Genomic DNA, 26,807 nt, shown 5'->3' with positions numbered 1-26,807 from the left:
CTTTCTCCTCGTCCTTCCCCCTCGTTTTCAATTGACTTTTGCCCAACAATTAACAACAATCAAATTCGTTTAACATCACCATGGCCCTTAAACCCGGAGACTCGTTCCCCTCTGACGTTGTGTTCCAGTGTGTCTTCAATTGCCAGGGTAAAGCGATGAATATTTACTGAATTTGTGTGAAAGGTACATCCCCTGGACCGAGGAGAGCGGCGAGATTACCTCCTGCGGAATTCCCATCAACTACAACGCCTCGAAAGAATGGGCCGATAAGAAAGTCGTGCTCTTCGCCGTGCCTGGTGCGTTCTAATCTACCCCATGTTTCTTTCTCTCTAAGTGGAACAATGCGTACTAAGATGCGGATCCAAATCCATAGGAGCTTTCACCCCCACCTGCTCCATCAATCACGTTCCGGGGTACATCCAGAACCTTCCGCGGCTGAGAGAGAAGGGAGTGGAGGTGGTCGCTGTCATTGCCTCCAATGATCCATTTGTGATGAGTGCTTGGGGCAAGGCCAATAACATCAAGGGCGATGATATCGTATGTTGTTCAACCAAGTCTCCTGCTTCCCATCTGACGAGCCTAGCTCTTCCTCTCCGACCCCGATGCCAAATTCGCCAACTCCATCGGCTGGGCGAACGGCGGCCGCACCGGCCGATTCGCGATCATCATTGACCACGGAAAGGTGACTTACGCACAGATTGAGACAGAGAAGGGAGTCAAGGTTAGACGCCAGCTTCCATCCACCGGCTCTGTTTCAGGGGTTGCTAATCTTCAACGTAGGTTTCTGGTGCAGACGCTGTATTGGCTCATCTGTGAGGATAGTGAAGTGGGTAAAGCAAGTGAAGAAATCTATAGAGAACAATTTCGTGCCTGCCTCGTGTCTTCGTGCCGGAGAATTGAATCCCAGGGGTCGTGCCTTTGTAGTTCTGTAATCCTGAAGAGAACAATGCGTCGACCGCCATCTCCAGCTGGTTCGAAGCTTATGCAATCGATTCTCGAATCTTCCACAGTCCTTTGCGGGTGATCCAGGGCAATCAACCACGGCATTGCTGATGACTCCTGTGGACCAGGTCTACGACTCATGGACATGAAACAATTCGTCGATTTGAAGCTATCAAGCAAGCATTACCCAGCATGTTTTAACCTGATTAGATTCGGATCCTCGGGCCAGCTCAGTCCTGAAGCTTATCTATAGTTAGTACTAGGTATAGAGTACTTGTGTCTCTCCGCTGCTTGTAAATCCTTCCGAAGAGCTTGTATCAGTCTCCTTCTCGTCCGTAGCCTTGTCGACGCCCTGAACTTGCTCGAAAATTGGTGTCTTCTTCCAGCGTAGCGTGGGACGGGTGGGTCCACCCCATGCGGTGTAAGCAGCTTGCATGAAATCCCGGATTTAAGACCATTTCTCGGGAATACTGGACGATCTACATCCAATCACGATATGGAAGCCCCTCTGGAAACCCAGAGAAAACAGTGGCATGTTTTAAATTGTGTTAGTAAGGAAAAAGAGGTGAGGGAATCCACCCGGGCCAGAATCCACCGATAGCTCAAGAACCGAGCTAATCAGTTTTGAGGAAAGTCTCCCTGTGCCCCGCCCGTTCCCGTTTTGTGCTGCTGAATAATCTCTGTCGAGCTCTTGATGTCATCCATTTCTGCGACTGCAACATCTATATAAACCTCAAAGAAAGAGGCATTGATCGAGTGCAACAATATATAGTCAACTTCACATATACCATACACTTTTCATCATGGCTCCCAAGGTTCTCGTTGTCCTCACCTCTCAGGACCACTTCCCTGCCAACAACCACCCCACTGGTTGGTATCTGGTGAGGACCCCGCGATCCGCACGAAAAATCAATTTCTGTGACGACGAGCAACTGACACTATCAATAGCCCGAGTTCGCTCACCCCTGGGAAGTTCTCCATGAGAAGGCCGAGCTGGTCATCGCCTCCCCCAAGGGTGGCAAGGCCCCTCTCGACCCCAGCTCCGTGAAGATGTTCGAGAGCGACCCCTCCTCGACCAAGTTCCTGAAAGAGCAGGAGGCTCTCTGGACCAACACCGTCAAGTTGTCCGATGTCGCCTCCAAGGTCTCCGAGTTCGACGCTATCTTCTACGTCGGCGGCCACGGACGTAAGTCTCTTTGTCAGCCCAGCCTGTCAATTGAGAATGGTACTGATTCCCACTAGCGATGTACGATCTGCACAGCGACAAGACGTCCCTGGCTCTGATCCAGGAGTTCGCTGCTGCTAAGAAGCCCGTCGCCGCCGTCTGCCACGGTCCTGCTGTGCTGATTAACGCGACCACCCCCTCCGGCGAGCCTCTTCTTGCTGGTGCGGAGGTCACCGGTTTCTCCAACACCGAGGAGGACCAAGTCGGCCTCAGCCCCATCATGCCTTTCATGCTGGAGACGGAGCTGAACCGCGTCTCCGGCGGCAAGTACGTCAAGGCCGATGAGCCCTGGGGCGAGAAGGTTGTTGTCTCTCAGGTCGCTGGTCTGGGTGGTGCTGTCATCACTGGCCAGAACCCGGCCAGTGCCACTGGTGTTGGAAAGGCAATCCTCAATGCTCTGGGATTGTAATTGATGTGATGTGTGAAATGATACCTAAATATGCCGACCTGATAAATCTAATTAGTGATTAATCGATATTTTTATTCACGAGGGTTGTTTACTTTTGACCTGAGACATCGATTGCCGGGGAGAGGAGCTTGACTGATCCATAACATTCCAGTTTAACACCACCGCTTCCCGCAGGATGCAGTGTCGACTCGAAACGTTCTGGGGCTGAGACACGTTGCCTGTACCTTACCTTTCCACATCCTTCGGCACTACCTCACTCAACAAACTTCAGAAGCAGAAATCTCAGTGATGAATCTTTCATACTTTCTCCTAAAGCAGGCCGTGTCGGTCTACATGCCGAGAAACAATTAGGTAACATGTCATCTTGGCTAGGATCGTTCCATAGAAGATAGATCGGAACACATACGCCGACGGAATCAGGCAACGGTCGACCTTTCCTTCATGACGCCAATTGACGTCTATAAATCGATGGTATGGCTAGACAGAATCTACACCTGAAGCCTTCCCAGGTGTAAATCTGTCAAATTGCGAGAGTCAATCTTAAGTACAATCATTGACCCTTGACAACTAGATCTACATCTAAGACATCATCCATCATGATTGCCACCGACATGACCATATTCCTAGACACCACACTCGACGACCTCTACTCGCTGGACAGCGACGAACCTCATGGGGTGGTGACTGCGTACCCACACCCCAGCCAGCCCTCGCGGGCGATGCCTCACCCCTTCTCGTCCGAGCACTTCCTGTACGGCATCACCTTCCCCAACACCACCGCCCCGGACGCGATGCAAAACATCCTGGAGCGCGGCATCGCGCAGCGCTACTCCTTCATCGCCGGCCGCGCGCCCGTCATTCTGTTCGACTCGCTCCCCGCAACCACCGACGCGGAAAGCCAGAACAAGCCAGAACAACCCCCGCCCCCAGCCATCGCCGATATCCTCACCCTCCACGCCCAGCTGCACCCACCCCAGCGACCAAAGCTACAGTTCCCCCGCAACGCCTCCGCAATCGCGCCCCTCCCGCCCAACACACAGATCGCCATCATCGTCCCGCAAGACGAACTGGCCCACCTCCCGCACATCCTACCCCCGGAGACCCACTACCACCTCCTCAGCAAACGGTGGCTCGCACTCTCGTCCCTCCCGACGCCGACCTCCATCATCATCGACCCCACCACCCCCCCGACAGCGGACCACCTCGCAGCCATCGAAGCAGAAATCACCCGCATGCTCCGCCCCATCCAGACGCACCCCTCCCTCCCCTTCGTCATCAAAGTCTCCGTCGCCGCCTCCGGCCGCGGCACGTTCCTAATCCGCTCCGAACCCGACAGATCGGACGCGTGCATCCGCCTCCGCGCCATCCTACACACCTCCTTCCCGCACGTCACGCCGCAGAACGCCCACCTCCACCCCCTGGCCCTCATCCTCCAGCCCTTCGTGGCGGGCGAGGCCCACGGCATCTCCTTCTTCCTCACGCAGACGGGCAGGGCGATCTTTCACGCGGCCTCGCGGCAGCAGTTCAACGCGCAGGGCCAGTGGTGCGGCGGGTGGGTGTCGTTCCCTGCGCAACATCGGCTCAAGGAGCGGTACTGGGGGGTTGTCGTCGCTGTAGCGGAGAGTTTACATGCGGAGGGGTATTACGGGCCGGTTGGGGCGGATGTGATGACCGAGGAGAATGGGGGGCGACACGTGATCGTGGATGTGAATCCGCGGGTGACGGGGTCGTATCATCTGGGGTTGTTGCGGGGGCATTTTGTGGGGAGGGGTTTGATGGAGGTGGCGGTTTTGTCACCTTTGTATGTTGTTGGGGATAGAAGCGGGTGGGTGCGGAGGTTTGCAAGGGAGATAGAGGAAGGGAGGATGATTGTTACGGCTTGGGTGCAGGGGGTGGAGGGAGGGAGGAGTTATGTAGCTGTTACGGTGGGTGGGGAGGATGAGAGACGGTTGAAGAGGCTGGTTGGGGAGGTGGAGGCTATTGTTCGGGAGGGTGAGTCGGGGGTTGGGGAGTGAGAGTGTGTACAGCATTGTACTGTACTGTGTTGGGCATGGACTGTATTGGGGGGGGGGGGGGGGAAGGTAGATAAGGTCATCGCATCCATAGTGTTGATTTTTCTATTTTAGCTTCACCCAACCTTCGTCTTGATGGAACTCAAGAATACTAGATTCCACAGCAGAACATCGCCCTCAAGCGATCCCAAGGCCGTGAGCTACTCATCCATTGCGCCTCGCGACTCAGCCCCTCCCCCTCCCTTTTCTCACCCCACTTCTCATTATACTCCTCATCCACTGCACAAGTAGTCGCAGAAACATCATCCTTGTACCTCATCTCCTCCTTCGGGGCCTCAAACCCCTGGATCGACTCCACTACCAACTCAAACTCCCCCTCCTGCTCCCCAAAGAAACTACACAACCACAACCATCAGCACAAATCCCTTCCCCCAAAGCAAGACACCTCCCCCCCCAAGAATCAAGGAGAAAAGAAGAAAAAACTCACCTCCTCACCATAATCCCCACCCTCCTCACCCTCTCCAAATCCAACGGCTTGACCCCATCCCTCAACTCCCTCCCACGGTACGTCGGCCGAAACGCCTTCCACGCGAACCGCAACCTCCCACCCCCTTCCGGTACGGTGAAGTCCACCTCCCACGACAGCGAACTTCGCTCCCGCCCGTCCGGCCGATTCGGCCGGATCTCATCCTTCAGCGTGAGGGTGTAGCGCTTGTCGTCGGCGCGGGGGACATGCACCTCTAGCCCCGAGAAGCGGGAGAGGTCCCATTCTTTGGTCGTGGTGGTCGTGCGCTGGGAGGCGAAGCCGGCGCCGCCCAGGGTGTGGATGTCGAGGGTGCCGTGGAAGCGGGCTGTGGTCTTTTCGTCGTCGGAAGAAGAAGGCGTGATGGTCAGGTAGGAGTGGGAGGCGCCGCCGCGGACGCGGTCATCGGAGGAGGTCCAGTCTTCGGGGGTCCAGGGGCTGTTTTTGGGTGGGTAAGTGGCTTGCCCGGTGGTGGTGGTGGTGGAGGTGATTGGGGGGGGGGTTGTGGTTGGTCGGGACTTACTTGGGACCTCCGAAGAGGTAGGTTGATGTTGTGGGTGACATTTTTATTGATGTGTGTGTGTAGTTCTGAGAAAGAGACAAGGGGAATCGGGTTGCGCGGGGTAAGAATGAGGAAGAAAGGTAGGTGGTTTTTTTTTTGTGGATGTTGTTGATTCCAGTTCAAGAATCGCGGCAATCGGGATCGGAGAGTTTTCGGCATCGATGACGTCGGGATTGCGGAGCCCCCCGATTGCGGAGCTCGGTTGGGTTTAGCTTCGGTAAACGGGGATGGTCCCTTTTACATTTTCCATGATGGCGAGTGGCCAGAATTGAGCTTGTTTCTGTCTGGAGTATCATGGAGAACAGCTCTGCCGTAGCTGTTTCGTGGGAATGGAGCCGTAGGACCGGGGGAACGTCGATCTGGCCCAGTCTAGATCTTGGAGCTTGGACTTTGTCAATCTTCCGCAGGTCGCAAGGCTTTGCCTGCGCGTGTTTCATGCAATACTCGGGTATTGGTTATAGGTATACGCCAATTTGATCTGTCAGGTTGATCTTGGTCCAAGAGTCTTAATTCATGATCGTCGTTGGTCCAGAAAATATTGCGCACTCGAGAGCGTCAGGCTTAGAGTCGATGGCCTGAAGTTCTCGATCTCTGGAATCTAGCATAATCGCACTCAATGTAATGTTCTACAGTGAAAACGCGGCAATGGTATCTACGTGTAGTTCACGAACAGAAATGATGGGTGGATAAATGAGCGCGTAGAAGACTGGCTCGATCAATGCTCTGTGATTATACTGTACAGTACCAAAATGGGGCAGACCCAAAGCGAAGATCGAGCATCTTATCGGCTCAAGCTTATCGGGTCATGGCATGACAGCGCCTGGAAGGAGCATTTTGATTTAGATCTGGACACGCATGACCACCACCCTCGCCACTCGAATCAGCCAAATCCACAGGGCTCATGTCAACGTCTTCCTGACGCAAAAAAAATGCATCCCATGGTAGCCACATGTCTTCTGTATATCCGGCGGAACGAAACATATCCGACGGATATACATGTAGTACTTGACGTCATGTGTATGTAGTCTCAACCACAGCATATATCAACAATTGAGTCCTCTCATCGATTGCGGTGGTAAGCTATTGCATTCAATGATCATCTCCTGAGAGCAAGCACTCGGAACCAGAATCATCCACCACCACAAATCCCGTTCCACAGCAATCGTCACCATGGTTGCACACTCCGGAGGCATCACGAACGGCCACCCTGGCTCAGTTCGGTAAGTCATACTATATTTGTCACCGACAGTGCATGTAAGGCAGATACTCATAACTTCATCATGTAGTTCCCGAAATCTCGCCCTCTTCAGTATCTTCGGCATGATTGCCGGTGCCGCTCTCGTCTTCCGCGCCCAGTCCCCCAGCAAGGATGAGAAGCTGTTCTCAAACAAAGAAGCCCAGACGATGGTTGGAGGGCAAACGGGAGAGGACCGAGTGGGACGGGCACCGAGCCATCAGCCCAAGAACTGATCTGAAGGATTACTATGAATGTTATGATTATTGAGATGTGACTATACTGTACCTATATATGAAGCGAATGGCTGGGCTATATCGCATGGAACATCATTGTTGATGAAGTCTTTCTGTTCGAACATAATGAACTATACGTCCTCCAGTTTAAAGTGTGCTGTACAACGCTATCTCAACGCTTCATGAACATAAACCCCATTCTCCAAATCAGTGCCAATAGTTCGGCGCAACCCCCCGAATCAACCCCCACGCCTCCTCCAGCACCTTGACCACCTCCTCCGGCAACGGCTCCTTCTCCAGATCCGCCAGGTTCTCCTCCAGATGCCGGACACTACTGGCCCCAACGATGATCGCATCCCCCAGCTCCGCCCGCAACTCGGAATGATACTTGAGCCACCGCAGCGCCACCTCCGCCACCGTCAGCCCCAACCGCCCAGACACCTCCTGGATGCTCTCCAGGGCATCAAAGTACGTATCATTCCAGTAGCGCCCGCGCGCCACCGCGCCCTGCACGATCGCCGGATCGAAGCGCGACCCGGCCTCGAACTCGGTCTGCTGGCGCGCGTACCGGCCCGTCAGGAACCCGCCGGCCAGCGGCTGGAAGGCGTACAGCGCGAGGCCGTACTTCCGGAGACAGGGGAGGAGCTCGGGCTCCACGCTGCGCTGCAGCGCATGGTACACCCCCTGGTAGACCGTGGGGCGGATCCAGCCGTGGCGGATGCATAGCTCGCAGATCTGCGCCACCTCCCAGGCCATGAAGTTGCTGAGGCCGAAGCGCGCGAAGCGGCCCTCCGTGTGGAGGCGGTGCACCTCGCGCAGGGTCTCCGCGAACGGCACGCGCCGGTCCGGCCCGTGCAGGTAGAATAGGTCGACCTGCGCGGCGTCGAGCGCGCCCAGGCTGTCCTGCAGCCCCCGCCGCACGTCCGCGGGCGTGTGCGTGTACGCCTCCACCCCCGGGACCTGGCTGCTTGCGTTCGGGTACAGTTTCGTGGCCACGGTCAGGCCGCGCGACTGCCAGCCTAGCGCGGCGAGCATTTCCTCGGACGACCCGTGGCCGTAGAGTCGCGCGGTGTCGATCTCGCGGTGGCGGTGTCTTTGGAAGGTGTCGAGGATGGTGGATGCGGTTGCGTGGTCGGAGACGCGCGCACCCAGGGTGTCTATCTCTCGGTTAGCGTCGTGTTTGAGTTAGTGGAGGGGGGGTGTAGTGGATGCGTACTGGGCTTGCCAAATGTCATGGCGCCGAAGACGATTTTGAGGTCGGTGTTGTTGGCCATTGCTGCTATTGGCTTTTGGCTGTAGTGGTGAATGTGAGACCGTAGTCACTTTGTGTTATAGAGCAAAGACATGATTCCTGGGGCTGAAGCACTCTTTATATACATCTTCATAGATGATGCTCTTTGTCTCCTCGTGTCAGCCTGGTTAATTCCGTAGGAGATAAGTCATGACAGCTAACTCCGGCTGCCAAGCCCAACGCTTAAAGTGCTGAACGGCGTTCACTGCAATAACTTAGATGAAGGCGATTCCCAACACGAGCCGTGGCTGAGACTTGCTACGTCATCTAGCCAAATACAAGCCCATCGTTATGTTCGTCTCACCTGCAGCTGCGGATATTTCCGCAACCGCCAAGACCAAGCCGAACAGCCGAGCAATCAACAGATGCTTGACTCGACTTGACGGGGCGATTGACAGGATGCCAGATTCTCGAGATAGAGATTGTTTCTAGTTCTCTCGTGCGACCCGAGATAAAATCCGTGCAAGCGACATGCAGATCTCCGAGCTACAGCCGTCGGTGTCTCCGGCGTGCGCCGATCTTATGTCCGAGTTAATCTCCGGAGGTGAAAATGGAACAGACCTGTAGAATATTCTGTTATAAGGCTATTGATCGACAACCTTTGTTCTGAGCTTACTTCCAGTCTTCCAGGACCCTGCAGAATGCCTCGCCGAGCTAGAGTGGGTATGCGTTGGAATTGGTGGCATTGCTAGTTCCATGCCAGCATATGCAGCTGTGAACGCATGCGTGGTGCTACCACTGCACGCACCAGGCTCTCTGTGACTGACCGGGGAAAAATAAGATCTGAGCTTCTGTGTTGCTTCGAAATGTGTACAACAAATACCTACATATATATACTCAGTACGTGGGTCGGTCTGCCGTACATCCTCTGGCCTAAACATATAGATGATAGCATCCTCACCACGGCAGACTGGGTTAGAACAAGACACAAAGTATCGAGCCAGCCTAATACTTGCATTTCTTTGTCATTGATGCAGGCTCCGCTTCGAGGCTCTTCTTCCGGATTCAAGTCAGACTATGCGTGGATATCAACCGAGGCTCGAATAGGCCGATCCCGGAATTCTGGGCTCCGATCGCCGGACAGACGGTACGGCAAAAATACCAAGCGGCTGCCTGCAATTCTCAGTCAGGCTGAGTGTGTGTGGTGAAGATAGCCTAGGCGCGAATCATGGCCGCTGAGTTTGAGATAAATACGGTCTACTGTGTAATCGTTAGGGGAGGGCGGTGATTATGCTTATTATGGGGTGGTCCGCAGAGATTGGCCCGAGCCTTCAACCGGGCTCGCTGATTGGTGTCTCTCGCCGGCCCGGTCGAAGCTCTGATTTTAGCTCGGTTTGTTGTGGAGGCACCGATTTCTCGCCCGGTCTGTTCACCACTTTCGGGCTGAGTCCTTCTCCTAGCACGCCATTTGGAGGCATGAAAAACAATCAGCAGCATTTGGACTGACTTTCATAGGGCAGACGAGACTGTGCAACGCAAAATGCGCCCCAAATGACGTTTGACCCTCGATGCATGAAGCATGCCTTGTCCCTTCGTCGATGGCTACCATCATCTGACATCTGTGAACTATCGTTTTCCAATTGAGGCCGCTGTCGCCCACCCCTTCTCTCTCTTGAGCTCGGGGAATTCCGAGCGGGGTATGACAAGCCGTGCCTCGCGGGCTGGCCACGAGCTTATCTGTTGCCACGACGGCTGCCGCTGGACTGCACCACCACTCTTGGCAAGCGGAAAGACCTTCCACTCTCCGTGTCAATGCTTGTTGTCTCCTCTTCCCCCGTACGTGGGGTAGATGGTTGATGGCTGCATGGTGGTCTGACGGCAACTAGCATAGTTGACTCCGCTTTGGATGGCGTGCGACTCTCGTGGTTCGTCGTGCTATCAGCTCCAGTTGTTGAGAATCGAACTAGAATACGCAAGCAAGACCGCCAGCCAGGCCCGGATGCAATGAACAGCGTCACCCACCTGCTGTCGGTTCTGATACCTTTCTTGCTCGGCCAATCACGAAAAGAGCGATATCAGAATGTCGTTGACTATCTTGACCTTGGCTGGCAAGCTAGATAAGCCCTCCAGACGGTGCGGTCTCAATATCTGCTCTGTCGCAGTTGAAAGAGGTGAATGAGAGCAGACTTCAGGATGACCTTTCCCTGCGTCGAAGCAAGAAGTAAGGGTTGCATGAGTACCTAGTAGGTAAGGAGTAAGGCCTCTGGGCTGTGGCAGGGAATGTCTAGGGCGGATGGTGTGCTTTTAGGCGTTGTTGCCATATCGGGTGGGTCTATCGTAAGCCAGCATCTGCAGACGCCCTCCAACTATTGCAGCCCCCCTGCTCCCCTCCTTCTCTGTATCGCTGCTGCACGATACACCCGCGGTGGCGATTAGATATCGAATCCATCTTCCCACTATAAATGCCTGGCGGTCGGCTCGGTCGCATACTGTCGCCCCTCGGTTCAGGTTCATCGCTGCGACACTCCAAACTCCCCACCATGGCTTCGGAAGTCGGTGCCACCGGCAAGCCCAAAGATGAGATTGAGACACAATTGGCAGGAGTAGACGCTGATGGCAGTAGCTTGGAGCGCAACGAGGAGAAGGAGGAGGTGAATGTTGCCGAGATCCGAGAAGTCACTGCAGTTGAGGCCTTTACATGGAATGTCGATGGCGATCAATCACCTTGTAAGTGATTTAGATGGGCGCGTTTCATTTGACCAATGCATTGCACATACTAATCGCTCAAACGCTGTGCAGTCCCCGAAGTAGCTGCTTGTGTTCCCAATACGGATGATCCTAATACGCCATGCAACAGTCAGTATATCAGAGCTCTCGAGTTGGCTTTGAACCTCTGCTAACATTCTGTAGCGGTGCGCGCCTGGGTGCTGACCACAGTGTTTGTCATGATTTTCGCGGCCGTCAATCAATTCTTCAGTCTCCGTTATGTGCGTCAAGCTGGCTTCTTTCTGCGCATGAGGGTAAACACTGACAAGACTAGCCATCGCTCACTCTCCAATATGTCGTGGCTCAGCTGTTGGTCTATCCGGTTGGAAGAGCATGGGAGAAGCTCCCGAGGTGGAGGGTGCCCCTGGGCAGGTTTACGTTCGACATCAATCCCGGGAAGTTTAGCATCAAGGAGCATGCTCTAATCACTATTGTGAGTTGCTGGCGCGATCCACTACCTGTGTTATAAGCCCATCTGACTTGACATCAATAGTGTGTCAACATTAGTGCCAGCACGGCATATGCTTCGGGCTCTCTTGTAGCCATCACGATGCCTCAGTACTGGAATCGTGATTTTGGAGCAGGCTTCGCCTTCATCTACCTCCTGACATCCCAGATGCTAGGGTAAGATCTGCCCCCGTCGCTGGTAATGACCCTGTCTAACCAAATCAGTTTTGGGCTGGCTGGGCTTGCGCGTCGCTGGCTCGTCTATCCAGCTGCACTCATCTGGCCGTCATCGTTGTCGTCGACGGTGCTGTTCCGAGCACTCCATGAACCGGAAAGTCGCGCAACAGTCAACGGCTGGAAGATGAGCCGTTATCGCTTCTTTGCCTATTTTACTGCCATCGGCTTTGTGATCTATTGGTTCCCAGACTACATCTGGACCAGTCTGAGCACGTTCGCCTTTGCCACCTGGATTGCCCCAAAGAACCAGAAGGTCAACACCATCTTTGGGGTAAGTCTTCCTGCAATCCTTTTAGGTGGGGTTGGGACTGACATGTGCAGATGAATTCTGGCCTGGGATTGATTCCGATTAGTCTCGACTGGACTCAGATCAATTATGCAGGATACCCCCTCATGACCCCCTTTTATATCACCTGCAATGCCTTTGCGGTGGTGGTCTTCTTTTATCTCTTCCTCTCGCCGATTCTGTACTACACGAATGTCTGGAACAGTGCATAGTGAGTCGAGTCATGGTTTACCGAATTATTAGTACTTTCTAATTTTTTTGTTCGCAGCCTGCCCCTGCTTTCCTCTTCCACCTTCGACAACACCGGAAGCTCCTACAATGTTTCTCGAGTTGTCGACGAAAACCTGGACTTTGTGCTGAGCAAGTACGAACAGTACTCACCCATGTATATCTCCATGTCCTACTCGCTCACCTACGGCCTCTCGTTCGCCGCTGTGACGGCCGTCGTGGTGCACACCTATCTGTACAATGGCTCGGAGATCTGGGCCAAATTCAAGAACTCTCGCCACGGCGGTGAGGATATCCATCGGCGGCTCATGCATGCTTATCGGGAGGTCCCCGATATTTGGTATGGGATCTTGTTCGTCGTAACCGCCGGGTTGGGCATCTTCACCGTCAAGTACTGGGAAACCGGCCTCCCCGTGTGGGGCTTCATCGTCGTGTGCTGCGGCATGTGCGTCTTCTTGATTGTGCCCGAGGGAATCCTCGAGGGGACCACCAACCAGCGTGTCTTCCTGAACATCATCACCGAGCTGATTGCGGGATATGCTTGGCCCGGAAAGCCGATCGCGAACATGATGGTCAAGTGCTATGGGTATAACTCGGTCAAGCATGGAATGGATTTTGCACAGGACCTGAAGTTGGGACAATATATGGTGGGTGTCCAACATGTCTGTTTGGAGGATCAACTCTAACTGGCGCAGAAAATCCCGCCGCGGGTCCTCTTCTTCGCCCAGATCTACTCCAGCATCTTAGCCACCATGACTCAGACCGGCGGTATGTTCTCTCCACCAGTTCAGGTGACACCCCAAGCTGACACTGGCTAGTCTTTCGCTGGATGATGGGCAACATCACGGGGCTGTGTGACCCAAAGAACTCGCAGAAGTTCACCTGTGCTGGTGCTAAGGTTATGTATAACGCCTCGTTGATCTGGGGAACCATCGGCCCGCAACGCATGTTCCAGTCGGGGCAGGTGTACAACGCGCTTATGTACTTCTTCCTCATCGGAGTAAGTCCTCCCCCATCCCCCGTGTCGATGGACCTAACGTTATGTTTAGCCTGTGGTGACCGTAGCTGTGTGGCTGGTCTACCGCCGCTACCCCAACAGCTGGGTCAAGTACATCAATGTGCCCATCTTCTTCAATGGCGCGGGGAACATCCCGCCTGCCAACACCAGTCTGTGCCCGTCCTTGCTTCTCTCTGGTGTAAACATACTGACACCCCGCAGCGCAATATTCTCTCTGGTTCATCTTCGGATACGTGTTCATGCACCTCATCCGCAAACGGGCCTTCCTGTGGTGGAAGAAGTACAACTGTGAGTTGGGGAAGCCGTCCACGTCGAAGAATGGACATCGCGCTAATCACATGACGCACAGATCTGCTGCAGGCGGCCATGGACACGGGCACGGCAATCGCGACCATTATCATCTTCTTTGCGCTGACTTATAACGGGATCACGCTGAGCTGGTGGGGAAACAATGTTGGGTCGGACACGGATGATACCAACTCGGTGCCGTGGTTGACGGTCCCGACCGGGGACCACTTCGGCAAGGGCCCTGGCGAGTTTTAGGGCCGCGCCGTGGGCCAGACTGCATGCGTGCATAATTAATTACGACCTCGGGTCAGATATAGATGGCATCAGCGAGTTTAATGAGCTGGTCATAGGTGACCGCAAAACATGACAATGGCACGGTCATAGACTTGATAGTCATGAAAAAAATATGCCCTGATAGTTCTTCCCTGTGATGTCAGCCAGATGGTGTAGAGATGCATGACGCAATCAGAATGATCTCAAAACTCTTCCATCTATCCTCAATGATGCCTCGAAAGATCTAGACAAGACGCAACCGCACGGCTGACAGGTGATGTAAGAGAAAACAACAGCGAGGATAACCGCGCGTGCAGTGCATTCCGCGTGGCCCCTAATTCTCCCGAGGAGAAATTCTGCTGCCCCGACCGACAGCTGCAACGTTGGTCTCTTATCTCTGGGTCTGGGTCTCGGGACTATACAATCAGATTCTTTTACGGAGTACACTCCAGGGACCACCGGTATAGATCAAATTTCTGCACGACTAGCGTCGCGGATATCCTCGGTTGCCGTCGGGGTCAGCCACAGTGCCGCGCGGGTGTGCCTGGCCCGAGCCACATTTCCGAAAGTACCCGTCGCGTACCTTCCGGATTGAAATCGTTGATTGGACAATGGCGGAACAAGCTCCTTCGGAGATGTGGCTGGAGGTAGTAAGACATCCAGGCCCAGCGGAAAGAGATGGAGCACAATAAGTGAAGTACGAACCAGTTTCTCGGCCCGCGACAACATTACTTGCCCTGGTGGTTAGGTGTGAGCACTGATAGACTATCTATCGGCCATTCGGAATTCGATCATGGCACCACGGGCGGAGGCCAGTGGAAAATTTTGTCGTCGTTAGTCTAGAGATGATGGATAAAAGTGGAAACACACATTGCCAGACAAGTGGGTTGGTGGGTTGGAGGGTTGTGGAGTAGTGAGTAGATATATCAATCCGGGCCTGCCTGAGCTGTTTGGGTTTCCTTTCTCTCTCTGGTTCAGTGTGATAGACATCAATCCCATACATACACTCCGGAGACCGGCATCATCCACTCGCCATGGAGCACCACGATGATCATGAAAAGTACTTCTCCGAGACGACGCCCGTGGACAGCACCAGTGATGATTACTCGTCTTCCTTCGACGAGCCCCCGCACGCGGACGACGAGCACCACCCCGACTCGTTGGAGTTGGCCCGCATCAACACCTATCGACTGCAGCAGAAGGCGACGGTAGGGTCGACGCGACCCCCCGTGCCCCGGGAGGAATGGCTGCCCATGGGCGCGGGCAAGGAGTATCCGCCGCTGCTACCGGACCCGGAGACGTATGTGGTCGAATTCGACGGCGCACAGGATCCCCTGCATCCGTATAACTGGTCCATCCTGCGGAGGTATGCATGCCAGCAAACCTTCCCCCGTCAGCAAACCCTCATGAACGTCCCAATCACTAACGCCTTCCAACCCCACAGATCCATCCTCGTCGCCATCCTCTGCTACTCGACCTTCGCCGCCTCCTTCACCAGCGCCATCTTCTCGGCGGCGTCGACGGGCGTGAGCCGGGAATTCTCGATCAGCACGGAGGTCAGCACGCTCGGGGTGACGCTGTACGTGCTGGGGTTCGCGGCGGGGCCGACGATCTGGGCGCCGGCGTCGGAGCTGATCGGGCGGCGGTGGCCGCTGGCGCTGGGCTTGTTCGGGTGCGGGATCTTCACGGTCGCGTCGGCGACGGGCAAGGACGTGCAGACGATCATGCTGTGCCGGTTCTTCGGGGGCCTGTTCGCGGCGAGCCCGATCTCGATCGTGCCGGCGGTGTTTGCGGATCTGTTCAACCACGCGCAGCGCGGCATCGTCATGTCCATCTTCTGCATGGCGGTGTTCGTCGGGCCCTTCGCCTCCCCCTTTGTCGGCGGCTTCATCGCCAGCGACGGCCGCCTCGGCTGGCGCTGGACCCTGTACCTGCCCGCCATCATGGTCGGGGCCGGGTTCGTGCTGGTCGCGCTGTTCCTGGACGAGACCTACGCCCCCGTCATCCTCGTCCGCAAGGCCGCCCGCCTGCGCCGCCAGACCCGCAACTGGGGCATCCACGCCAAGCAGGACGAGGTCGAGGTCGACGTCCACGAGCTCGTCCGCAACAACTTCACCCGCCCGCTGACCATGCTGGCCACCGAGCCCATCCTGCTGCTGATCTCCTTGTACATCAGCTTCATCTACGGGCTGATCTATGCCCTGCTCGGCGCCTACCCCGTCATCTTCCAGGGGGTGTACGGGATGAGTGCCGGGGTCGGGGGTCTGGCCTTTGTCGGGTTGATTCTGGGCGAGTTGCTCGGCGGCGTGTTTGTGCTGTTCCTGCAGGGCGATTATAAGCGCAAGCTGGCCGCCAATGGGGACCGCCCCGTGCCGGAGTGGCGGTTGCCCGCTGCGATTGTCGGCGCGGTGGCCTTTGCTGGGGGCATGTTTTGGTATGTTTCTTTCTCCCCCTTGGAGTTCATGTATAGCACTGCACTATACTTCCTGCCCCATTCTTCCCCCGCATTCGCTAATATTGGTTGTGGTAATATAGGCTCGGCTGGACCGGCTACAACCCCCACATCCACTACCTCGTCCCCATGGCCTCGGGCGTGCTCACGGGCTTCGGCATCTTTTGCATCTTCCTGCAATGCTTCAACTACATTGTCGACTGTTATCCAACTTTGTACGTCCCCCACCCTCCTCTTCCTTGACCTTCCCAGAAAAGCGATGTGTACTAACGAAAAAAATAGGGCAGCATCCACCATCGCCGCCAACACCATCCTCCGTTCCGCCGTCGGGTGTGCCTTCCCGCTCTTCTCGCGGCAGCTGATGCAGAACCTGGGCGTGCAGTGGGCAGGCACCCTGCTCGGGTGCATTGCCACGGTGCTCATTCCGATCCCCGTGGTGTTCTGGCGGTACGGGCCCTGGTTGCGGAGTCGGAGTGCGCTGGCGGCGTCGCCGGTGGTCGGGGTGGAGAAGGGGGAGGAGGAGGGGAAGGGGGTGATGATGGTTTGATTTGAGGATGTTCTGCCCCGGTGGGGGTGGAGGATGAGGTTGTACTTGTGGAGTGTGCTGTGATGTATGGTTTGACGAGATACCCTTGCATTCTTGTTCTTAGCGCTTTTAGATACTGTATGTGATGTCTGATGACCAAAACAATTGAAACTCGAAATTTAATTCCATTTCAACACGTTCCATTTGTCTTGCAGATACGACACGCATGACTCCAGGATTCGCAACCTGTTGCGTATTCTTGGACAGAGGTTGCTTTGCGCCCTTGTACCAGGGTAAATGTGTTCGGTAGAGGCGAGGGGGGTGGCCATTAGTACCGAGTACTAACGTTGTCGTTATCAGGAAATCACACTAAACGCCCCGCACGAGGAATACGGGACCTGGTTTGGAGGAGTCAATATCGCAAAATCTGGCCCAGCTGGCCCCAATCTTGTTCATTGAGCTCATCGCCTTTCTCGTGACATCGTACATGTACACTTGGAGGCCAAGCATCGTACTTAGCGAACAGTGTCGCTTGTGAAGAGATATACTGGGAGAGACGGCGGATGGATTTATCCCCACAAAGTACGCGGCAGCCTTGCGGTAACAATAAGAGCAAGCTTTCCAAGATAGCGCATTCCTCACGTGTTGAGATAGATGTAGCTTCGTTCTTTTCGAATCAGGCGGCACAAGTCAGTCCACAGTAAGACTAAGATTGCTCAGGATAAGAACGCCCTCTATTCTGAGTACCTTTCTCATCCTCAACCCCCGGGAAATTGGGGGTTATTGACGAATGACTGAAACCAGTTTCCGGACGTATCGTGGAGAACACTGCTGAAAAGGTCCTGGTCGAGAAGGAAAGGAGACGTCAGCAGAGGCGCCATCTGCACTTCCGCATCCGACATGGGGTCCACCGACATGATTGGGTCAGTAAGATTATCCTGCGCCTCTCGCGCGGTGGCGGCCGAACGGGGCTTGTTCGTATATGTGGTCGAGCGTGGTCCGCTAGGTCTCTGAGAATGTTCCCTTTGCTGTCGCTGCAGCAATAGGAGAATATTGGCAGTCGGAATATCCCCCTCCCGTTCCATTGTCTCCAGGCCCGCGAGACGCTGCATGTTCTCTTCCAGGGAGAGCACGACCTCATCCGGAGGGCACATCTCGTACCCCAGGTCCAGGCTGAGCTGGCGGTAGAGTTGACACAGCGTCAGCAAAGTCCGATACCAGCCCGTGGCTAGGCCCCAGACCTTGCAGGCACGACCGAGCCAGCCATAGGCCCAGACCAGCTGGTCGGACAAAGACTTCCCGTCCGGCGCCTTCTCGATGCGTGTCCCTTGGGTCGCGTCCTGCGTCGTGCAGAGTATCCAGATCGCGGCGCTAAAGACACAGAAGCAGGTGAAGGGGGTTTGAAATTCGATACCACGCTGCTCGAGCTCCTGCAAGATCATGATAATATTTGCCGCAGCGGCAGACGTGGTCTGGTAGCATCTTTCCCACCATCCGTCTGGGGCGTCCTCTGAGAGCAGTGCCGGGCTGCCAGGGTCCGTGGCCGCGCGGTTGATGATCGGCAGCGCAAACGAAAGATATTCCCGATGCAGAAAGATGACACTTAGATAGTAGATGAGGTTCAGGATGGCGAAGCGCTCCCCCTCCCCACGGGATATGTACACACGAAAGTTCACCCCGGCGCCCGAGTACACCAATTGCGGATGCTGTGACCCACGCCAGTCATTTAAAGCGGCTAAGCTGCGCGCGGCGAAAGAGTCGCTCTTCCATGGCGGTTCCTTGGAAGCAAGCGAGTCGCGCTTGCGGCCACCCGCCGACACCCAGGCCGAGATTCTGTGCCATATAGAGAAGCCTTGAATTATCAGAAGTAGGAAACTGTCGCACCCCAACCGGTCTATAGAGAATGCCTGGAAGCGATAGTCCTCCTCTTCGGGGTCCCATATATCCAGAAGTAGCTCACGTGTGACCACTGGCCTGCCCTCAAATGCGAAGTCATCTTCCCCCAACGGTAAAGGGATTTCACTGACACTCATCGAATGGCTGGAAGCATGACACTTTCCACACCCGATCATAGCATCCACCAAGTAGCAGGCCCAAACGGTTCGACGCGCTTCCTCCAGGCGAAATTTCTGCGCCGCTGAAACATCCTTTTCCGAGGAAGTTTGGTTCGCCGCATGGACTCCATGCGCAATGCGAGAAGCCATCCCGTTGTAGATCCACGCACGGGAGCCCTCGCCCTCGCCCCAGTCATAGAGACATAGCATGACCAGTGCCTGGCATGAATAAAGATCCATAGTTTGCGCACTGTATTGCATGATATGCTGCCGGACGTAGTCAGCGAAGGTTCTGGAGGTTCTAGCTGCACTGCCATGCTGTCTGAGCACCTCCGGGATAAATCGAGCAGTCACAGCCAGGATGGCACATAGTAACAGATCAGGTATCCGATGCTGATCCAGGTCAAGGACAAAGCTGGGCTGGTGAAAGAAGTTGAACTCCGGGAACTGGCGGATGAAAGTATGGAACGCACGCTCGACGATTTCTTTGCTCAACCCAGTCAAAGGAGTTTGGCCCCTCGATGCTTCGTTGCAATGCGACTCGGGCGCGCTGTCCTCCGGCATACGATACTGCTGGGAGTCGAGAAGAGAGGGAGGATGGCGTTGGCTGAGGTGACGCCGGGAAGCCTCTTGAGTATCCGACAAGAGGTCTGCCCGAGACGGATCGAATCCCAGGTTATCAGGAATACGAGCACCGCTGTCCTTCCGGGGACGGGCAGAGACGCGCACCCGATTTGATGCATGCTTGGGTTTTGTTAGAATACATTCGCGTCCGCGATGCAGTGTGCAAGCTCGACAGGGTGGGGAGCCGTTGTGGTGGCATTTGACCTTCGCACTCCTGGACCAACGCTCATAGTCAGCGCCAAAGTCGAGGGCCAGAATGAAGAGCTGTGGTGCCACTTCATCTGTCATACTAGAAGCCAGATTCCTGGTTCATATGGGCATCAAGCTCACCGACACCAATGACACGCAAGTGTGGATCTCATGATCTGGAATGTTTGTGGTGAGTGTAGATCTCCATCAGCAGCAAAAGGTGGGTTGGGGAAGGGGGAAGCGGGAAGCGAGAAGGAGAACTGGACCAAGAAACAAGATCTCATTCCCGAGAGCCGAATCTCTATCGCATATCACATGACATCCATACCACGATTCACATTCAATAATGGTATGGATGGACAAGCTGCTTTTAAATACCTCCAGAGAGTAATTCTAGAGACAAATGCCTAAGTTATGCCGAGGTACGATAGAGGTAGATCCGTGCGCGTGAGTGTGTCGCAAGCAATTGCGCCTCCAAGAGGATTGTCCGATGTTGCTGCAAGAGCAATTAAGCTTCCAGCAGAATGACTGACAGTCTCGCATATTGAGGAAGATTGAAACATACTCGTCAATTAGGGTTGTCTTAGTGACCTTAGTCGGGGTTTGAATAAGAAATTCCCTTTAGAGCCTCTTGGGGGCCGCTGGATGCCGAAATGCGAAATGCGAAATGCGAAATGCGAAATGCGAAATGCGACAGACGTCGATTTCTAAGCCGAGATCACCTCAGACCGGGACGTGCTCGACTTTCCTCTAAGCTGGAACTAAGAGCTATGAATTCTATTGAACAAATAAGCAAACTGGCGTCATTTCGAGTAGTGGCGCCATCAGTCTTGATCTAGAACGACAGTCAAATGATTTATAGCTTCCTGTATCCCATCCTCCTCCTCCTGGTCCAAACCACAAAAGCATCAAAAAAGGCTGGTCATTCCAGAATCAAATCAGCAAATGGCTACCTCTACCAAGATTTACTTAACCCCGGAGAATAGTGGTGTTTTCAGCTCATCCGGACTGAGCTGGGCATCTGCTCGCAAAGTGAGCGAGGTGCTCCAGCATGACATGGAGAATCATCACATCTATCGCAATGATATTGAGTTTCACAGTAAGCACGTTAGGGGGCGCCGGGGTAACCATCAACTGATACTCACCTGGTCCCGCCAGATCATCTTGTGCACTTCATGCTCACGAGCTGGGCCTTGGGAGCCTCCCCCGAAACCATCGAGTTACAGTATAAACGCGAGGCGAAATGCCAACGACCAGCATTTCCCCGGGACGAGGCCAGAATCCAGTCGTTCGCCGACAAGAAGGAATTCATGAAGCACCTGTACCACGAGGACCAATATTCCAACTACCTGGCCTTCTTCCAGCGCGTGATCGCGGAAAAGGGGGTCGCGGCGGTCGTCAACGAGTACCTCTTCGGCGGCGACGAGCTGGCGGAGTCGCTCCTGTCCCGGCTGTTCGCGGGCCTCGTCCACCCCATCATCCACCTAGGGTTTGGGATCGAGTTCCAGCAGCCGGCGATCGTCGCGCAGGCGCTGGCCCAGGCGTCGGTGCACCAGGATTACCTGGGCGGGGACTTCTACAAGCCCGCGGCGGCGGCGGCGGCGGCGGCGCGCGCCCCAACCCCAACCAAGACACTCATGGAGATTATGGACGAGATGCGCGCCAACCAGACCCTCCGTGAAGCGGCCGTTCATGGTGACTCGGAGGTCTTCGCAGACGGTATCTTGAAGCGAGCCGGCGCCGAGGTCATCCGGGCGTGCTCTCAATGGACCGTCCCTGAGGACAAAATCCGCGAAAAACTGGGGGAGATGATCAACGCCGCCAGTGAGTCTTTCTCTCGCTTTCCTCCCTCTTGAGATCCTAGTTCCCTGGAAACATTCAACTCACCCCACCGAACACATCAGTCTACTGGACTGCGACCGCGCAGCATCCGCAGAAGCAGTTGAAGCTCGACTTCTTCTTCATCCACGCCGTGAACCTCGCCATTTTCTTCCAGGCGTTCACGGACCTTCGGTACCTGAGCTCTGCCAACAAAGCGCGCCTGCTGGAGATGAAAGGGCGCACGGATCTGCTGATCTGGGCCTCGCGCAAGATGCCGGAGCCGCAGCCCCGCGATGTGCTGAAGTATCCAATCCACCTGGGCTGGCCCGAGGTCTTCGCCCAGAGCTACCTTCACCCCTCCGATGACGGCCACCTGTCCAAGTTTGTCCGCACCGTGGCAGCCGCCGAGCAGCTGTGCCGACCGCAAGAATCGACATGGGATCTCCCCGTCCGAGGAGACATGTGGCTGCAGATCGGGAATATGGGTACGTTTCGTCCTCGCCGTCCAGATCTATCAATTCGTATTTTCCCGAGATTGCTCAGCTGACCACGCTCCTTCTAGCTGTGGACTCTGTGGGCATCGTTTCCGAGGATATGTGGGTTCGTGGATCCGGGTTCGAGGAGTCCTGGCAGAAATTCAGGCCCCGGACATAAAGCCCTAGGTGTTTACATGGTTTAATGGAAGGAAACTTGGATGGTTTTTTTGGGGTGGGGGATGGGGAATAGGGTTTGGGGATACTGCGGGGGGGGGGCTGTGGTGGTGATAATGGTGGTTTTGGGAGTGGGAGTATTGTTTGGTTTGGGCATTGTGGTAATGATCCTGGGTACAAGGTTATTTGTCTCGGTGAGAACCATTATCATTGCCACTGGATTCATCAACACCGTAAGTACTATTCTGGATGCACAAGGTAAGGATAAATACCTAAGATCATTAAGATGCACTCACTGAATGGCGTCACGACTGATTGGTGAAACCGGTCACTGTGATGTCATCCCCCCTTCCAGCCATCAACCTATAGCAGCCTCTCGTTTATCAATCTTTCCCAGCAAAAAACAAAATTGAGGAAGATTGTTTCAAGGAGGCAAGTAAGTCTTGGTCGTATCGAGAATCTTCTTGACTGGCTACTAGTCTGAGCTCGTGATCGTCGGATGCAATCTGGGGAACGAGGATCAAGGAACTTAGAACTCGAGTGGTCCATCGAATCCAATCGTAGAACGATTAGATCCCCGCCGTCTGGGTCTGGCCGACGACCTGCAGTGACCTTGTTCTGCGGAGATCTTCGCAGCCCACCTGCTCCCTCTATCGTGTCCGGGTAGTGTATCCCATCAATTAGCGACAAGAACGCAGCTCATTCGCACCTGTCATGTTTGTGTCATGCTTCTCGGCGCTCAAACAGCGTATCGAAGCTGGGTCTACCGTTAGGTCATCGTGATGCGATTCAGTATAACCCAAGCTTATATGCACTCCATGCCGACCACCCAGAAAAACGCCCAAGCAACAGATTCCAAATTCACTGCATTGCTCCGGCCATGCTCCAAGCTCTGAACGTCTACAGCGTCACATGCCATAGAGCAATCCGACACAGCGCCTTCAAACGTGTCAACTACCAGCTGCTCTTCACCGTCTCTCGATACTCGACCAGTACCACCTCGCCCTCCCGCAAGCTGGCCACCATGGCGGAACACTCCCATCAATTCATGAACACCTCCGGCGAGACGGACCCGGTCTGGGTCCGCCACATGCCTTACTCCAGGTACCCACATTTCCCTGTCCTGAATGAGAATGTTGAAACCGATGTCTGCATTGTCGGGGCCGGCATCGCCGGTATCTCCATCGCGTACGAGCTGGTCAACCGCGGCAAGCGGGTTACCATGATCGAGGCCCGCAACGTCCTCTCCGGTGAGTCCGGCCGCACCAGCGGCCACCTGTCCAACGCGCTCGATGACGGGTACACCGAGATTCAGAAGAAGCACGGGTCCCAGGGCGCCCGGGCCGCGGCCGAGAGCCACACTTGGGCCATACAACGCGTCGGGGAGATCTCCAAGTCCCTGGGCATCGACTGCGAGTACCGCACGCTGCCGGCCTATGAGATCTCGCAGTACCCGCGCGGCGACTCCAAGCACGACCAGGAGATCGCGGAGCTGAAGGAGGAAGTCGATCTGGCCCAGAAGCTGGGCCTCCGGGCCTCGTACCACGAGGGGCTCGCCGTGAAGGGCTGGGACGGCGCGATCGACCAGCGCGACGCGGCCGTCTTCGCCGACCAGGCCACCTTCCACCCCACCAAGTACTTCGTCGGGGTGCTGGAATGGCTGCGCCAGCAGCCCAATTTCCAGTGTTTCACCCATACCCGCATGATGTCCGTCGAGGAGAAGGATCTCGTCCAGGTGAAGACGTTCAACGGCTACACAATCACCGCCAACGACGTCGTCCAAGCCACGTGCGTCCCGCTGCAGAAGCTGAGTGTCATCGCCGAGATGGAGTACATGCGCACGTACTGCATTGCTATCCGCGTGCCGAAGGGGTCGATTGAGGACTGTCTGCTGTACGACGAGGCAGAGGCGTACAAGTACATCCGCTTCACGGAGTGCGATGCGAAAGAGGACTATCTGGTGGTCGGGGGCTGCGATCACAAGGTCGGCCAGGAGGAGACGGGAGGCCGGTTTGAGGAGCTCGAGACCTGGGTGCGCGAGCGGTTCACCCAGGCCGGCTCGGTCGACTACCGGTGGAGCGGGCAGATTTTCGAGCCCGTCGACTATATGGCGTTCATCGGCCGGAACCAGGGCCAACACAATACCTATATTGTGACGGGCGATAGCGGGAACGGACTCACTCACGGTGTGCTAGCAGGCAAGCTAATCGCCGACGAGATCACCGGCACTGAAAACGCCTGGGCTCAGCTGTACAACCCCAACCGTCTCACGAGCATCGCAAAGTCGATGCCTAGCATGATGAAGCATGATCTGCAGATTAATGCCCAGTACAAGCGGTGGATGCAGTCCGACATCAAGGACATCGAGGATCTCGCGCCTTGTTCGGGAGGCGTGATGAAGGAGAACCCGGCCAAGCCGATCGCTGTGTACAAAGATGATCAGGGCAAGGCCCATAAGTACAGTGCCATTTGCCCGCACATGAAGGCCGTGTTGAGTTGGAACGATACGGAGAAGAGCTGGGATTGCCCGGTCCACGGCAGTCGGTTCAGCTGCGACGGAGTGTGTATTGAGGGACCGTCCAAGGCCAACCTGACGCCCATGGATGAGTTTGCGAAACGGGAGCAACGGGCTCAAGAGGCCATGTAAACGATATCAGAATTTTCTTTTCTTCTTTTCTTTTCCATCAATGAGATGTATGTAATGGTTTTAAGTCGAGTACCATGGATTTGTATTAAAGATGTGCGTTGTACCGGGATAGAATTAACCATGAACGGGTAAGGATACGAAAACGAAGTGCGACCGGGGATTAAGCTTAGATATTGTGGAACCCGCCGCCCCTTTCCTAATCGGGAGCACGCAACGAGATACGAAGCATCATTTTTCCCCCTTAGACACACTGCCACGAGGATCAGTTCCCCAGCCATTGCTTACGCTGCATTTGAGGCAAAATGAGGTCCACTACTGCCTTAATTATGGATCGAGTCCACAGCTGGGGATTTCTGATACAGCGACAGCTTTTAAGATAAAAGCAGGGCGCAATCCTCTGCCTTGTCTTCTTTCTCTCTTACAATCTAGTCGCCATTGAATCTCTTCTGCCAATACTCTTTTTGCTAATCAACCAGCACAATGGCTATGGATTTCACGTTCTATTATTACTCGCCGTCCACCGCAGCCGCGGGCATCTTCGTGGTCCTGTTCGGCCTCAGCACCCTTCTGCACTTCTACCAGCTGGCCCGGACTCGGTCATGGTTCATGATCCCTTTCTTCATCGGAGGCATCCGTACGTCAAGCATACCATCCGTTGCACATATCCACACAAGCTAACAGTACGGATCGACAGTCGAGACCATCGGATACGTGGGCCGCCTGCTGTCCGCCCTTCAAAGCCCCGATTTCACCAAAGGGCCCTACATCATCCAAAGCGCCCTGATCCTCATTGCGCCCGCCTTCCTCGCCGCGAGCATCTACATGACCCTCGGTCGGATCATCCGTATGGTCCACGCAGAGCAATACGCAGTCATCCGACTGAGCTGGATGACCAAGATCTTCGTGACGGGCGATGTGCTTTCCTTCTTGATGCAGGCTTCCGGTGCGTTTCCAGCCACAACCCTGATTCTGCGACAACTTGACTGATCCATGAACAGGCGCCGGGCTGATGGTCAGCAACTCCAACGACCCCTCCACCGGAGAACACATCATTATCGGCGGTCTCTTCGTCCAGATCATCTTCTTCGGCTTCTTCATCATCACGGCTATTATCTTCGAGTCGCGCATGCGGAAGAACCCGACCGGCACGGCCATGGAACTGTCCGGTGTGTGGCGCCGGCACATGGTCGCCCTCTATGTCTCGAGTTTTTTAATCTTCGTTCGTTCCATCATCAGGGTGGTGGAGTACCTGGAAGGGTATGACGGGTATCTCATGAAACACGAGGCGTTCATCTATGTCTTCGACGCGCTCCTGATGTTCGGGGCGATGGTCGTGCTGCAGTACATCCATCCCAGCCAGATCAACTGCTTCCTTGGGATGGGGGACAAGTACTCGGAGAAGGCCTTCAAGACGCGCAAGTTCGTGCCGCTTGCGACGGAGATGGAGGTGTCGTCTGATGTTTGAGGGGGTGTGTTCCGCGATGAACATTGTGGATGAGGTCTTTACGAAGCGATGATTGTTTCGCATGCTTGTCTGCCACCGATGCATATGTCTGTATATACTGTTAGTTTGCGCTGCGTTTTTCAATCTCGTCTGCAACCAACTTGATCAATCTCAACCTATCATTATCATCTAGTCGGAAATAACCTCATGCCAACTTTGCTATACTCAGCCGTGCGGCTCGCATCACCATCACCCTGCCATCGGTTTCCTGCTTCTCGGCATGCATGCAGTGCCGCAGTGATTGACGTGCTGCTATCCGCATTTAGGCTGAAACTACCGCATCGTCGCTCGTCATAATGCGAATCAACCAATCCACTCGTATCGGGCATTACCCTCCTTCTGCGACTGGCTGATAAGCCAATGAAGAAGTTTCTCTTGATTGCATCTGCAGCACCCCGCAGATGCGCGATACTACCAGTACCC

General features: G+C 55.0%; 12 protein-coding genes across 12 annotated transcripts; 9 read left to right on the top strand and 3 right to left on the bottom strand.

Moving 5' to 3' along the window:
- The first annotated feature begins 29 nt into the window (after positions 1–29).
- On the top strand, positions 30–1,167 carry BO72DRAFT_448430 (peroxiredoxin family protein). The gene is made up of 5 exons (XM_040944783.1): positions 30–127; positions 184–296; positions 374–537; positions 584–721; positions 781–1,167. Exons 1-5 carry the CDS (start codon positions 81–83, stop codon positions 814–816), a joined length of 498 nt encoding a protein of 165 aa, XP_040801048.1. The 5' UTR covers positions 30–80; the 3' UTR covers positions 817–1,167.
- A 488-nt stretch (positions 1,168–1,655) lies between these two features.
- Positions 1,656–2,852, top strand: BO72DRAFT_448428 (type 1 glutamine amidotransferase domain-containing protein). Its single transcript, XM_040944782.1, has 3 exons — positions 1,656–1,823; positions 1,891–2,128; positions 2,185–2,852. Exons 1-3 carry the CDS (start codon positions 1,746–1,748, stop codon positions 2,574–2,576), a joined length of 708 nt encoding a protein of 235 aa, XP_040801047.1. The 5' UTR covers positions 1,656–1,745; the 3' UTR covers positions 2,577–2,852.
- Positions 2,825–4,636, top strand: BO72DRAFT_119521 (putative solid-state culture specific protein). Its single transcript, XM_040939000.1, has 2 exons — positions 2,825–3,047; positions 3,148–4,636. Exon 2 carries the CDS (start codon positions 3,173–3,175, stop codon positions 4,589–4,591), a length of 1,419 nt encoding a protein of 472 aa, XP_040801046.1. The 5' UTR covers positions 2,825–3,047; positions 3,148–3,172; the 3' UTR covers positions 4,592–4,636.
- Positions 4,637–4,666: 30 nt separating this feature from the next.
- BO72DRAFT_528067 (CIA30 family protein) lies at positions 4,667–5,804 on the bottom strand. The gene is made up of 3 exons (XM_040950149.1): positions 5,635–5,804; positions 5,076–5,549; positions 4,667–4,983 (listed from the first exon to the last, which is right to left on the bottom strand). The coding sequence occupies exons 1-3, from the start codon at positions 5,673–5,675 to the stop codon at positions 4,740–4,742; spliced, it is 759 nt and encodes a 252-aa protein (XP_040801045.1). The 5' UTR covers positions 5,676–5,804; the 3' UTR covers positions 4,667–4,739.
- Positions 5,805–6,571: 767 nt separating this feature from the next.
- Positions 6,572–7,282, top strand: BO72DRAFT_528066 (uncharacterized protein). The gene is made up of 2 exons (XM_040950148.1): positions 6,572–6,893; positions 6,960–7,282. The coding sequence occupies exons 1-2, from the start codon at positions 6,844–6,846 to the stop codon at positions 7,141–7,143; spliced, it is 234 nt and encodes a 77-aa protein (XP_040801044.1). The 5' UTR covers positions 6,572–6,843; the 3' UTR covers positions 7,144–7,282.
- On the bottom strand, positions 7,173–8,848 carry BO72DRAFT_119482 (aldo/keto reductase family protein). Its single transcript, XM_040938999.1, has 2 exons — positions 8,360–8,848; positions 7,173–8,300 (listed from the first exon to the last, which is right to left on the bottom strand). The coding sequence occupies exons 1-2, from the start codon at positions 8,415–8,417 to the stop codon at positions 7,351–7,353; spliced, it is 1,008 nt and encodes a 335-aa protein (XP_040801043.1). The 5' UTR covers positions 8,418–8,848; the 3' UTR covers positions 7,173–7,350.
- Positions 8,849–10,914: 2,066 nt separating this feature from the next.
- BO72DRAFT_378530 (OPT superfamily oligopeptide transporter) lies at positions 10,915–13,899 on the top strand (the record flags this gene model as incomplete). Its single annotated transcript, XM_040941314.1, has 13 exons — positions 10,915–11,101; positions 11,174–11,230; positions 11,285–11,361; positions 11,415–11,573; positions 11,634–11,764; positions 11,813–12,095; positions 12,146–12,321; positions 12,379–12,985; positions 13,034–13,106; positions 13,157–13,338; positions 13,388–13,505; positions 13,558–13,644; positions 13,706–13,899. 13 exons carry the CDS (start codon positions 10,915–10,917, stop codon positions 13,897–13,899), a joined length of 2,331 nt encoding a protein of 776 aa, XP_040801042.1.
- A 1,016-nt stretch (positions 13,900–14,915) lies between these two features.
- BO72DRAFT_429780 (MFS transporter) lies at positions 14,916–16,966 on the top strand. The gene is made up of 4 exons (XM_040943081.1): positions 14,916–15,283; positions 15,362–16,351; positions 16,453–16,584; positions 16,652–16,966. Exons 1-4 carry the CDS (start codon positions 14,952–14,954, stop codon positions 16,914–16,916), a joined length of 1,719 nt encoding a protein of 572 aa, XP_040801041.1. The 5' UTR covers positions 14,916–14,951; the 3' UTR covers positions 16,917–16,966.
- A 687-nt stretch (positions 16,967–17,653) lies between these two features.
- BO72DRAFT_429777 (uncharacterized protein) lies at positions 17,654–19,987 on the bottom strand (the record flags this gene model as incomplete). The annotated part of the gene is made up of 2 exons (XM_040943080.1): positions 19,904–19,987; positions 17,654–19,787 (listed from the first exon to the last, which is right to left on the bottom strand). Exons 1-2 carry the CDS (start codon positions 19,933–19,935, stop codon positions 17,654–17,656), a joined length of 2,166 nt encoding a protein of 721 aa, XP_040801040.1. The 5' UTR covers positions 19,936–19,987.
- A 592-nt stretch (positions 19,988–20,579) lies between these two features.
- On the top strand, positions 20,580–22,237 carry BO72DRAFT_528061 (questin oxidase family protein; the record flags this gene model as incomplete). Its single annotated transcript, XM_040950147.1, has 4 exons — positions 20,580–20,861; positions 20,921–21,586; positions 21,667–22,068; positions 22,146–22,237. Exons 1-4 carry the CDS (start codon positions 20,708–20,710, stop codon positions 22,235–22,237), a joined length of 1,314 nt encoding a protein of 437 aa, XP_040801039.1. The 5' UTR covers positions 20,580–20,707.
- Positions 22,238–23,113: 876 nt separating this feature from the next.
- BO72DRAFT_429773 (FAD-dependent oxidoreductase) lies at positions 23,114–24,897 on the top strand (the record flags this gene model as incomplete). The annotated part of the gene is made up of 1 exon (XM_040943079.1): positions 23,114–24,897. One exon carries the CDS (start codon positions 23,114–23,116, stop codon positions 24,878–24,880), a length of 1,767 nt encoding a protein of 588 aa, XP_040801038.1. The 3' UTR covers positions 24,881–24,897.
- Positions 24,898–25,176: 279 nt separating this feature from the next.
- Positions 25,177–26,345, top strand: BO72DRAFT_429768 (RTA1 domain-containing protein; the record flags this gene model as incomplete). The annotated part of the gene is made up of 3 exons (XM_040943078.1): positions 25,177–25,514; positions 25,575–25,823; positions 25,879–26,345. Exons 1-3 carry the CDS (start codon positions 25,361–25,363, stop codon positions 26,343–26,345), a joined length of 870 nt encoding a protein of 289 aa, XP_040801037.1. The 5' UTR covers positions 25,177–25,360.
- Between the last annotated feature and the right edge of the window lie 462 nt (positions 26,346–26,807).

This window comes from Aspergillus fijiensis (assembly GCF_003184825.1).
Source record: "Aspergillus fijiensis CBS 313.89 unplaced genomic scaffold BO72scaffold_25, whole genome shotgun sequence".
Taxonomy (NCBI): domain Eukaryota; kingdom Fungi; phylum Ascomycota; class Eurotiomycetes; order Eurotiales; family Aspergillaceae; genus Aspergillus; species Aspergillus fijiensis.
Note: the sequence above shows the minus strand (reverse complement) of the source record. Positions and strands in the feature narration are given on the sequence as shown.

Coding starts and splice junctions, on each gene's coding strand:
- BO72DRAFT_448430 (XM_040944783.1), top strand. CDS start 81: ATGGCCCTTAAACCCGGAGACTCGTTCCCCTCTGACGTTGTGTTCCA. Junction 128..183: donor CCCTCTGACGTTGTGTTCCA/GTGTGTCTTCAA, acceptor TTTGTGTGAAAG/GTACATCCCCTGGACCGAGG. Junction 722..780: donor AGACAGAGAAGGGAGTCAAG/GTTAGACGCCAG, acceptor TCTTCAACGTAG/GTTTCTGGTGCAGACGCTGT.
- BO72DRAFT_448428 (XM_040944782.1), top strand. CDS start 1,746: ATGGCTCCCAAGGTTCTCGTTGTCCTCACCTCTCAGGACCACTTCCCT. Junction 1,824..1,890: donor ACCCCACTGGTTGGTATCTG/GTGAGGACCCCG, acceptor CACTATCAATAG/CCCGAGTTCGCTCACCCCTG. Junction 2,129..2,184: donor CTACGTCGGCGGCCACGGAC/GTAAGTCTCTTT, acceptor GATTCCCACTAG/CGATGTACGATCTGCACAGC.
- BO72DRAFT_119521 (XM_040939000.1), top strand. CDS start 3,173: ATGATTGCCACCGACATGACCATATTCCTAGACACCACACTCGACGAC.
- BO72DRAFT_528067 (XM_040950149.1), bottom strand. CDS start 5,675: ATGTCACCCACAACATCAACCTACCTCTTCGGAGGTCCCAA. Junction 5,550..5,634: donor TACCTCTTCGGAGGTCCCAA/GTAAGTCCCGAC, acceptor ACCCAAAAACAG/CCCCTGGACCCCCGAAGACT. Junction 4,984..5,075: donor GTGGGGATTATGGTGAGGAG/GTGAGTTTTTTC, acceptor GTGGTTGTGTAG/TTTCTTTGGGGAGCAGGAGG.
- BO72DRAFT_528066 (XM_040950148.1), top strand. CDS start 6,844: ATGGTTGCACACTCCGGAGGCATCACGAACGGCCACCCTGGCTCAGTT. Junction 6,894..6,959: donor GGCCACCCTGGCTCAGTTCG/GTAAGTCATACT, acceptor TTCATCATGTAG/TTCCCGAAATCTCGCCCTCT.
- BO72DRAFT_119482 (XM_040938999.1), bottom strand. CDS start 8,417: ATGGCCAACAACACCGACCTCAAAATCGTCTTCGGCGCCATGACATTT. Junction 8,301..8,359: donor CATGACATTTGGCAAGCCCA/GTACGCATCCAC, acceptor ACCGAGAGATAG/ACACCCTGGGTGCGCGCGTC.
- BO72DRAFT_429780 (XM_040943081.1), top strand. CDS start 14,952: ATGGAGCACCACGATGATCATGAAAAGTACTTCTCCGAGACGACGCCC. Junction 15,284..15,361: donor AACTGGTCCATCCTGCGGAG/GTATGCATGCCA, acceptor CCAACCCCACAG/ATCCATCCTCGTCGCCATCC. Junction 16,585..16,651: donor GTCGACTGTTATCCAACTTT/GTACGTCCCCCA, acceptor CGAAAAAAATAG/GGCAGCATCCACCATCGCCG.